At 39.0% G+C, this 10,997-nt stretch overlaps 3 protein-coding genes across 5 annotated transcripts in view; 1 reads left to right on the top strand and 2 right to left on the bottom strand.

Moving 5' to 3' along the window:
- The first annotated feature begins 175 nt into the window (after nucleotides 1-175).
- Nucleotides 176-10,997, top strand: part of LOC134820666 (protein PTHB1-like) — a 55,797-nt gene continuing 44,975 nt past the window's right edge. The window contains exon 1 of the mRNA XM_063831177.1: nucleotides 176-190. The gene's annotated coding sequence lies outside the window, so the exon portion shown is untranslated. The remainder of the gene's footprint in view (nucleotides 191-10,997) is intronic.
- On the bottom strand, nucleotides 4,502-10,984 carry LOC134818245 (uncharacterized). Of its 3 annotated transcripts, none has more exons than XM_063827743.1 (4): nucleotides 10,820-10,984; nucleotides 10,499-10,683; nucleotides 9,434-10,324; nucleotides 4,502-8,788 (listed from the first exon to the last, which is right to left on the bottom strand). In XM_063827743.1, exon 4 carries the CDS (start codon nucleotides 7,537-7,539, stop codon nucleotides 5,395-5,397), a length of 2,145 nt encoding a protein of 714 aa, XP_063683813.1. In that variant the 5' UTR covers nucleotides 7,540-8,788; nucleotides 9,434-10,324; nucleotides 10,499-10,683; nucleotides 10,820-10,984; the 3' UTR covers nucleotides 4,502-5,394. The 3 variants fall into 3 exon arrangements, with proteins under 3 accessions (XP_063683813.1, XP_063683805.1, XP_063683821.1); XM_063827735.1 differs by having other exon boundaries at nucleotides 10,175-10,324; XM_063827751.1 differs by having other exon boundaries at nucleotides 10,589-10,683.
- Nucleotides 10,472-10,958, bottom strand: LOC134816238 (uncharacterized). Its single transcript, XM_063825029.1, has 2 exons — nucleotides 10,820-10,958; nucleotides 10,472-10,683 (listed from the first exon to the last, which is right to left on the bottom strand). The coding sequence occupies exons 1-2, from the start codon at nucleotides 10,956-10,958 to the stop codon at nucleotides 10,472-10,474; spliced, it is 351 nt and encodes a 116-aa protein (XP_063681099.1).

Here is a 10,997-nt window from a genome sequence, read left to right as displayed (position 1 = left end):
GGATATTTAAATTCGATACTCAGAATTATGGGTCAACTTTATTCTATGTACTAATATGATTCAAGGAGACTAATAATTCAACTACGATCTGATTCAAAAGTCATCAAAAATAAAGAAAAGTAAGCTGAAAATCAGATCAACTGATAAATAAGTTACGCAATCACACATTAAATCTATTACATTTATTGAGGTATGATCCCGAGCCTCAAAGCTATGACAAATGACAAGGCTGCAGGCCAAACGCCCAGCAGTGAAGAAGCAGAGAAAAAGAGAAAGAAGCTCTCAGACAAAGGTACTGTTAAATCAAAAAAACCTATACTAAAGATTAAAGATGTTTCTAAAGATGTTTCTAAAGATGTTTCTAAAGATTTTTCTAAAGATTTTTCTAAAGATTCTAAAGCCCCTCCAAAGAAAAGTGCCATTAACCCAAAAGCAGTCCCCAAGTTTAATCTCCAAGGGCTGTGTTGTCGCTGTAAAAGTGATAACATGGCCTATGAGTCCATTTCTTGTCAGATATGTAAAGACGTTTTCCACGCATGTTGTAAGGATAAGGCTGGCACACTTATGCCCACGTCTATTTGTACACGGACTTTCCTGACGAATATTTTGCCAGTTATTCACAAATACAGTAATACATATTCCCAAAGATATGGTGACTTTGGCTGGACATGTCCTAACTGTAAGAAAGTTCTCCTTGCAAAAACTGCTGTTAAAACTGCGGACTCAACTTGTAATACAAGCATGGATAGCACCAAGAGTGTGGCTAGCACTGAGAGTGTGGCTAGCACTGAAAGTGTGGCTAGCACTGAAAGTGGGGCTAGTATCACCACTGATACAACTTCCAGCAATGGAGATGAGAAGACATTGATTGAAACTTTGAGCAATTTTAAAGTAAGTTTACTGTCAAGTGTAGAAGAACTTATTTCCGTCAAACTTAAATCACAAATAGATTCTCTGCTCACAGAAGTACCAAATCTTACACAAAGATCCAGCACCCCTAGTAGTGCATCATCTATCCCTAGTAGTGCATCAGCCCTAGCCCTGCAAACATCTAGTTCTTTAAGTGCTTGTCCAATGAAGTCTACCAGTTCACTTTCATCTTCAAAGAGCTACAGTGTTGCGTTGTCTCCTGAATCGGCTATAGATAGCCCGACTAGTACTGCTACTGAGAACTTCATAGAACTAACCAAGAAGGAAACTCCTATGCAAAAACTTCCCTCTGACAATACCCATAATAATGCTCCTGATAATCATGTTATCGTCCTCAATGTAGAAGCTAGTAATATTAATCTTGAGGAAGCAGGAAAGCTAGCTAGCAAAGCCCTTGGTACAATACCCATGATCTTCTTGACCCCTAAACCAAAGACAGGCAAAATTGTTATCTCCTTCCCTTCAGAAAAAGATAGAGAGAATGGGAAAATAGCCCTTGCAAACTCATCAGCTGTAACTTCGTCCAAAATCACTGTTAATGATGCAAAGAAAATGTTCCCGAAAGTCACAGTTACGAATATTCCAAACAACTTAATCTCCCACATTGTCTCTGAAAATCTATCAGTTCCTGAATTTCGAGAGAAGGTTAAAACCTTCATGGAAGTGAAGCTTCTGGAAAAGAATCAATATGTTAAAGATTTGGTGACCAAGCATGATAGAACATTTAAAGTTGTGTATGTCAATTATGGAAGAGAATACACTACTGTTGGGATTAAAGTGTCTCCTGATATAAGGCATTTCCTGTTAAACAATCAGTCCATTTACATAGGAAATTCCAGATGTAAAGTAGTTGATAGATTTGATCTTAAGCAGTGCTTCCGATGTCAGAAACTGGGACACATTTCATCTCAGTGCCAGGAAACTGATGTTATTTGTATGTATTGTAGTGCATCACACATAACCCGGGCTTGTCCCTACAAAGAGGTCAGAAGAAGTCACAGATGCACCAACTGCTCACACTCCACTTATGAATCATACAGAGAATCTTGTAACACCCATCACTCTGGTGCTGAAAACTGTCCCATCATAATGCTGGAGAAAGAGAGTCTTCGACAAAGAACAGAGTACTCAAAAACATGTAAAGACTACGCTTCTCAACCTAAATGTCGGACTGTTTAACACGAGGTCACTATGTAATAAAACTGCACAAGTATTTGAGCAACTGTCTGACTCCAATATTAATGCCTGTTTCCTGACAGAAACTTGGCTACGTAAGGGAGATACGTCAAAAATAGCGGAAATTAAAGACCTAGGTTATAATATTGTCCACCAATCTAGAGCTGGTAGAGGAGGTGGTGTCGCTATTGCCTTTAAGAAAGATCTTAGCTTCAATAAACGCCCTACAAAGACCCATAAATCCTTCGAACATGTTGAGTGTGTGCTGAAGTCAAGTTCCAATGACCTTCTTCGTTTCTGCTGTGTCTATCGATCTTGTACGGCTAAAATGTCCAAAATGACAGACTTTTTACGGGAATTTGATGAATATCTTGACAGTCTAACTCACCTTCCAGGTAGACTGATCATTGCTGGAGACTTCAATATCCATGTCGAAGACCTCACTGATCCTGATACGATAAATTTTATCCATCTCATATCAAACTATGGCCTCATCCAGCATATTTCCAGTTCAACACACATTGGGGGTGGAATCTTAGACCTTGTTCTTACTAGAAGCAATGCGTGTGATATGTTGAACATAAAAGATATAAATGTAGCTAAAACAGTAACAACATCAGATCACTACTTCGTAAATTTCTCTATTGCCTTTCCTCACCACAAAGGAAGCAACAAAGAAGATATGGTGGGCAGAAAGATATCAGATATAGACATGAATCTTTTCAAAGAGGATCTGTTGCTATCTGACATAAATGACCCCAACAAGTTTATTGACTGCAACTCTGCCACAGAACTCTATAACAAAGAACTTCGCAGAATTCTTGATAAACATGCTCCCTTATCTGTTTTAGCATTAATCCTGATCAAAGCAAGTGGGTGGACACAAAATGTCAAACTGCCAGAAGGAAACGAAGAAAAGCTGAACGTGACAACAGGAGACTACAAACTGCAGATTCAAAATTGGACTATAAAAAAGCTGTTAAGCATGCTGAGGCAGTTATAAACACCACTAGACAGCTATACTATGAAAATCGTCTGCAAAGCTGTGAGGACAATAAAAAAGATACCTACAAAATAGTCAATCAGCTAATGGATCGGGACATATCTAAAAACTTGAAGCCTAATAACAAACCTGCTGAAACTCTATGTGAGGAGATGAAAGAGTTTTTCAATGATAAAGTGGAAAAGATTTACTCTGCCATTAACAATGATACTGCAGCTGACACTCTAACTTGACCACTCAGAACCATTTCAAGGTGAAGCCTGGAGCCAATTTGAAACCATAAGCGACAATGATCTCAAAAAGATTCTTTCTGAACTTAACAAAAAAGAATGTGAAGAGGACCCCATCCCTCTAAAACTTCTAATGCAGTGTTTTAATGAAGTTAAACCAATTGTGTCATTTATTATCAATGACTCACTTGTCACTGGAAAATTTCCGTCAGTCTTAAAGAGTGCTCTTGTCAGACCAGCCATCAAAGATGATAAAGGAGATGTCAATAGCTTCAACAACTATAGACCAATTAGTAACTTACCTTTCCTCTCGAAACTCATTGAAAAGAGTGTCCAGAAACAGATGACCAAACATCTTGACTATCACAATCTTCATGCTGAGCATCAAAGTGGTTATAGGTCAAATCATAGCTGCGAAACTGCAACCCTTACCATCTACAATGATCTTCTTTGTATCAGTGACATGAAAAGCAAGGTTATCCTCCTCCTTTTGGACCTCAGTGCTGCTTTTGATACTGTAAATCATCACTTGCTCCTAAAAAAACTAAAAAAGGACTTTGGTTTTGAAGGTACTGTTCTCGAATGGTTTACATCATACCTTAATAACAGATCCTTCACAGTAACTATTGATAAATCAAGATCAAAGAGATGCTTCCTTAGAATTGGAGTCCCGCAAGGTTCAATTCTAGGTCCAATTCTGTTTATACTTTACACAAAGGAGCTCAATCAGATCGCAAAGAGACATGGATTTAACATCCATATGTACGCAGATGACACTCAACTGTACATTGAGTTTAACCCACTATTTCGAGATCTGTCAACAATCGAAGAGAGAATAACAAATTGTTTTGAAGATATTAAAACCTGGATGACCCAAAATAAACTCAAACTGAACCAAAACAAAACAGAAGCTCTTGTAGTACAGACCAAGAACAGTTACTCTTCATGTCCAGTCGATTCAATACAACTTGACAATGCAGCTGACCCTGTGGAGGCATCCCGCACAGTGAAAAGTTTAGGTGTCCTATTTGATCAATTCCTAACATTTGAAGATCAAATAAATTCAATTATCAGTTGCTGCAACATCCATCTGAGGAACCTTCGAGTTATAGGCTCGAAGCTTAACTATGATCTAAAAAGACAGCTCATTCACTGCTTGATCTTTTCAAAACTAGACTACTGCAATGGACTCCTATACGGTTTACCCGATCTTCTCATAAAGAAACTCCAGAAGGTACAAAATTCCTGTGTTCGATTCTTGTTTGGTTGGAAAGCTATCAAAAAATGGGACAGTGTCACTCCATTCCTGAAAAAAGCCCATTTTCTTCCAATACGACAACGAATAGAGTATAAGATTGCTCTAACCGTATTCAAATGCGTCAACAACATAGCTCCGGAGTATATCACCAAATGTATTGACATCAAGAGTCAACCTGTACGTGTACTAAGAACTGAAGAAGACTATTTCCTCCTAAATGTTCCTCCTATTTCAAACTATAGTAAAACCGAGAGAAGTTTCAGCTACTGCGGACCCTCTGTTTGGAATCAGCTTCCTTATCAATTGAGAACACTAACTGATATCGTCTTATTTAAAAAGAAACTAAAAACTCATCTCTTTGAAAACGTATTTGTATAAGTATCATGTATTACCTCTCTCATAAAATCCATACTTCATAAAAATAAGTTCTTATGTACATGTTACTCATGAGTCGCTTTAGATGGTTTGAACTGAATCTTTGGGTTTTGAGTTCTTTATGGCTATAAAGCGATGTATAAATTCCTACTTATTATTATTATTATTATTAATTTAAAAATTTCACACGTATAAAAATATAGATTAATTTTCAATTATAATAAACTCTGAGATTCTGAAATAATGTGAAGTTAAATCTCTGATGAAACATGATATGCATGCCGATAGTAAAATTAAGCATTTTGTAACTACGGACTCAATCTGAGATTAAACACAAAAAAGGTCATTAAGAATGAATAAATCTATAAACAAAATCTCCAAACATCTCTTCAAACCAAGATTCAAACAATCAACAAAAAATTTCATCGGTACAAAGACTTCAGCTCAAACTCCAGTTCAGGAACAAACATACCAAGAAAATGATCAACAATAAGAAACAACATGGCTTTGTTAACAACTTGGTCCGCCAGACTATCAGCAATGTTCAGCAGAGCTTGTTCAGTACCAAACAAACTCAACAACCTCTCACGACCCACCTTCTCCTTGATTCTCCGAACAAACTCCTCACGACCCACAACAAGTTCAGAACCTTCTTCTGGTTCCAACTCGAAGAGAAGCTGGTTTAGTTTTGTGAGGTATACAAACCAGTAGTTCTCTGAGGTCAGCGTGTTTATCTTGTTGATAAAGTAACGGTTAATTGGTAATCTCAGCACAGTTGTAAGTACTTGAGCTAGACCGTATGTGCCCAGAATTGTTTCTGATTTGGAGAAAGCAAGCTGAATGGTATGAAGGAGAGTGGAAGCAAACTGACTGTCCCTGATACTGACACAAGTATTCTCACGGTTGTAGTACTGACAGGGGGAGGGTACACACGGTCCTTTCTCACCTGCCTCCATCTTTTCTCTGATGTATTTCTCCAGTGTGTCCGATATGTCAGCGCTGGGAGGTGCTTTCAGGAACTTAGCGTGATCGTGAGAGAGCGCAGTCAGTTTCTTGGTTTTCCGAATACTGTCCTTGTACGAGGCGAACATCTCAGAGCTGATATCCAGCAAACTCTCATCGCAGGTTTCTGCTCTGGTGTCGGACAGGGAGAGACCTCTGGAGAAGCTCCTCAGCATCTTTGTTATGTTCTTTCCTATCTTAGATTCGATAAAACTAGAACTCTTAGCTTTGAAGACAGTGATCTCCTCACAGTTGTATCCCAGAAACTCCTTCATATTCTCGCTCTGCAGGACCTCATCATACTGGCAGATCTCGTTAAGATACTGTGTAAACAGATCTCGTCTACTACTCAGAAACTCCCTGTCGAGTCTGTTGAAGGGGAAGGAGGAGAGGGGTTCTTTGCTGGGGAAGTTCACTTTCTTTACAAACGGTTTAGTAGTCTTATCCTTTAGTAAGCGTTCGTGTAGAGCAGCGAACTCATTAAATCTCCGACCCAGCAGATGGATAGAAATATCACTTTGATCTCCGAGGTCAGGATTCCACAGTTTATCAGAATATTCGATAACATAAACAGCAAACCTGGTGATACCTACCCCAAACAACCTGACTTTAGGAATCCTGAACTTATTGGACCTTTCTCCAGGACTGCAATCTAGAGAGGCGAACTGTATAGTTGTGGAGGTGTCATCCTCTTCAAGCTCCTCCGATATTATCTCGAAACACTTCTTATCATGAGGCTTGTTCCTCAGAAATTCCTTGTCGTCGTCACTGATTCCAGAGAACTCCTCTTCATCATCGTCCTCCACCAGCTCCACTATCAGTTTGTAGAGGGTGGAAGGATCGGAGAAGGTCTCCACCAGCACGTTTAGCAGCTGTGAGGAGAGGATCTCACGGAGGACCGCCCGCAGTGCTTCACACTCGTAATTAACCTTGGACAGACTGATCCTCATGAGGAGATCACATATGGCGCGCACGTACTGATCCTGAGACTGGTGGTTGAGGGCAGCAGTGTGTTGGATCTGAGTGAGAGTGGGGGAGGTGGAGTTTACCACTTCTTCTAACCTCACCAAGTATACCCCCATTACGTGCTCTATGATATCATACTTGTTAACAAGTCCACATCTGTAGTAGACTTGGTGTATAGCCTGCACCAGCTCCAATCTCACCAGTCTTGGGAAACTCTTACTGGTGGTGATGCCAGCGTGCCAGCTTAACACAAACTTCTCAATCACATTGTCCAGCAGGATGTATATAGGCCGGGATATGACCGAGTAGTTGAGGTTATCAGGGAAGGGTTTAAAGTCCCTGATAACAAAGAAGTTCCTCAGACAATCCTGAGGGTAAGTCCAGCTCTCCATGAAGGTGTCTACCTTTAGAGAGGTAAGTATAGAGTACTTAGAGAGTAGAGTACTAGCGAGGTAGAGGGTAGATACAATAGATAACAAGACCAGGATGTAGGAGGAGGCTCCACATGTCACATACCAGACAGAGATAAGGGTAAGGGAGCATCTGATTAGGAATAGAGGGGAGAGTTCGGGCCGGTACAGGGCCTGGAGGTTATTCATTGTTAGGTAAGTGGGTCCTGGCTGTCCGTCATGCTATGGGAGTGTAGTTTTTCATTTGAGAAAATTACATTACATCATTGATATTTTCAGTTGAATAGAATATTCAGTATTGATATTTTGTCAACGGAATCAAGTGTTATTGCATTAAAAGAAAACAAAGAAACGATTATATTTAAATAGCCATTTTGGCAGCGCATGTTAGGATAATACACTCAAATTCAAATCTGCCCATAAATTAATTTAATTTATTTGTTTACTGTTTAGTAGCAGTATTGATGACTAATTTTAATTGAAATTCGACTGCCATATTTCGTAGCCGGTAATTATCAGACAAGATCAATAACGCGGAATGTTCGTAAAATTTAAATACGAAATAAATACTACGTACGTTAAATAAATACTACGTACGTACGTTAAAAAATAATTAGCTTATTCTTAGGTTGGTATGAAAATGGAACGAGGGTAAGAACAAAAAACATAAAAAAGGTGAGCTTTAACATATACAGTCATACCTCAATATACCGGGCCTCTCGAGGGATAATAAAAGTGCAGGGTGTATTTAAAAAAATCAAAACCCGGTATAGAGCTATACTCTACTACTAGTCGAGAGGTTTAACCTGATCCCAACGCCCAGTTTCTGTCAAATAACCTGTCAAGCGTCACATATACCCCCATTTAAAGTTCTTTAAGTCTTATCATAGTTGCAATAAAGCTTGTACTTCAATCACCACTAAATGCGGTATGAGATGGTGTAAATCACATTTTTTGCAATTAAGCTAATTAACTACAAGTTTGGGGGAATATATATGGAGGTACCCGGTATATAGAGGCATGGTAATTGGTATATACTTATAGAGGTTCCACTGTAATTGGTTATGTTGTATGACATAAAATTCAAACCTTGATAAGGAATAATAACAAGATATATTTGATAAAATAATGATCCAAAAGTCGAACTCACGATAATATAAAAAGTAAAAACCTGAAAATAATCTGATAAATTAGTAGAAAAATCAACATAAAATTGAATAACTTATGATGCAAAACAATGTAAGAAAACAAACTATTTCTACGCTCCATTAACGGAATGTTTGGACAATATCTCCTCCAGAGAAGTAACACCTTGGTGGAAATTCTGCACGGATTTATGCAGTCCAGCTCCCAAATCTTTACCCGCTCTTGTCCGGATGTAGTCTGTGTAGAGACGTAACAGCTTATCCTCACAATGTTGCTTCATTTCTGCTATTACCTGGGATATACGAAACATAGATAATAATATGTAGGTGATAAATAACGTGTGCTCTATTTCGCATGTACACTGTACACACTACACACTATACACTATACAGGGTCATGTACACACTACACACTATACACTATACAGGGTCATGTACACACTACACACTATACACTGTACAGGGTCATGTACACACTATACATGGTCATGTACACACTATACAGGGTCATGTACACACTATACAGGGTCATGTACACACTATACAGGGTCATGTACACACTGTACAGGGTCATGTACACATTGTACAGGGTCATGTACACATTATACAGGGTCATGTACACACTGTACAGGGTCATGTACACACTATACAGGGTCATGTACACACTATACAAGGCCATGTGTAGAGTGTAGAGTGTAGAGTGTATAGTGTAGAGTGTAGAGGGGCCATTTACATTGCCAGGTAATACAGGTAGTTATAAGCTAGTATAATGAATAAATTAGACCACCTGGACGTCAAATAAATCATCAATATAACAGATACAATTCATAAAACATTTTGCTGGTACGTAAAATAAAGACTGCTTCATCTTAAACGGAAGTAAGTTGAGTTGATAAGTGAGGTTGACTCTCTGTTGTGTACTGATAACATGACTCTACCTGTTGAGTTGATAAGTGAGGTTGACTCTCTGTTGTGTACTGATAACATGACTCTACCTGTTGAGTTGATAAGTGAGGTTGACTCTCTGTTGTGTACTGATAACATGACTCTACCTGTTGAGTTGATAAGTGAGGTTGACTCTCTGTTGTGTACTGATAACATGACTCTACCTGTTGAGTTGATAAGTGAGGTTGACTCTCTGTTGTGTACTGATAACATGACTCTACCTGTTGAGTTGATAAGTGAGGTTGACTCTCTGTTGTGTACTGATAACATGACGCTACCTGTTGAGTTGATAAGTGAGGTTGACTCTCTGTTGTGTACTGATAACATGACTCTACCTGTTGAGTTGATAAGTGAGGTTGACTCTCTGTTGTGTACTGATAACATGACTCTACCTGTTGAGTTGATAAGTGAGGTTGACTCTCTGTTGTGTACTGATAACATGACTCTACCTGTTGAGTTGATAAGTGAGGTTGACTCTCTGTTGTGTACTAATAACATGACTCTACCTGTTGAGTTGATAAGTGAGGTTGACTCTCTGTTGTGTACTAATAACATGACGCTACCTGTTGAGTTGATAAGTGAGGTTGACTCTCTGTTGTGTACTGATAACATGACTCTACCTGTTGAGTTGATAAGTGAGGTTGACTCTCTGTTGTGTACTGATAACATGACTCTACCTGTTGAGTTGATAAGTGAGGTTGACTCTCTGTTGTGTACTGATAACATGACTCTACCTGTTGAGTTGATAAGTGAGGTTGACTCTCTGTTGTGTACTGATAACACCTCAACACTCCCACTTCCCCAATAGCTTCCAACTTATCAGCATCGGACACCATGTTCCTCAGTACCTCATACTCTCCCAGATCTTTCTTCAGACCTTTAACCTGTGTTTTAATAGGATTACTGGAATGTGCACAAAAATGTGTTATAAAAAGAAAGATAATTACATAACAACAGAACTTGCCATCACGTAAGCTTTGCCAGGAAATTTAGTACTGCATATCATTATCATGATTTAATTAAAGCATGAATCAAATAGGCAGCATCTTAACAGTTACCTCCTTGGAGAACGATACATTTTCAATTATATCGAATATAAGTGTGACTTGCTGATCACTGAACCGAGCTGCTAAGAAGTCTCTCATCACCTGCTCCTTTCTGTTATACTCCACTGGATCAGATATCATCTTGTGGTCCAACACATCGTGAAGCCACGCAGCGCTTGTCACAACTTCCTTAGCTCCTGATACAGTTAGAATCAGTTAGCACCCGCTACAACTAGTCAGGACCTTGAATACCAGTTGTATTGAGCTTGTGATGGTGGTATAATTTGGGCGATCAAATAAAGTGCGGTAGGCGAAGAAATACGCTTGAATTACCTTTTTTGTGAAGGTCGGGAATGTCTTCTTTCATAGCAGAGTAGATTTTGGCGGCATTTGCAGCAACTTTTTCAGCATGCTCGTGGTTGTGTGATTCTCCATAACCCTTCGTTAATTCTTTCACTAAGTTCCTTAACATTTCAGATGTCTGCATACCTTGACAAGTTTGTTGATGTCA

This window comes from Bolinopsis microptera, chromosome 1 (genome assembly GCF_026151205.1).
Source record: "Bolinopsis microptera isolate Bmic1 chromosome 1, MBARI_Bmic_1.0, whole genome shotgun sequence".
Lineage (NCBI taxonomy): Eukaryota > Metazoa > Ctenophora > Tentaculata > Lobata > Bolinopsidae > Bolinopsis > Bolinopsis microptera.
Note: the sequence above shows the minus strand (reverse complement) of the source record. Positions and strands in the feature narration are given on the sequence as shown.

What these genes read in the sequence shown, in the direction of transcription:
- LOC134818245 (XM_063827743.1), bottom strand. Translation starts at nt 7,539, where the DNA reads ATGAATAACCTCCAGGCCCTGTACCGGCCCGAACTCTCCCCTCTATTC.
- LOC134816238 (XM_063825029.1), bottom strand. Translation starts at nt 10,958, where the DNA reads ATGTTAAGGAACTTAGTGAAAGAATTAACGAAGGGTTATGGAGAATCA. An exon ending in TCCCGACCTTCACAAAAAAG is followed by an intron (nt 10,684 to 10,819) that starts GTAATTCAAGCG and finishes TAACTGTATCAG; the next exon opens with GAGCTAAGGAAGTTGTGACA.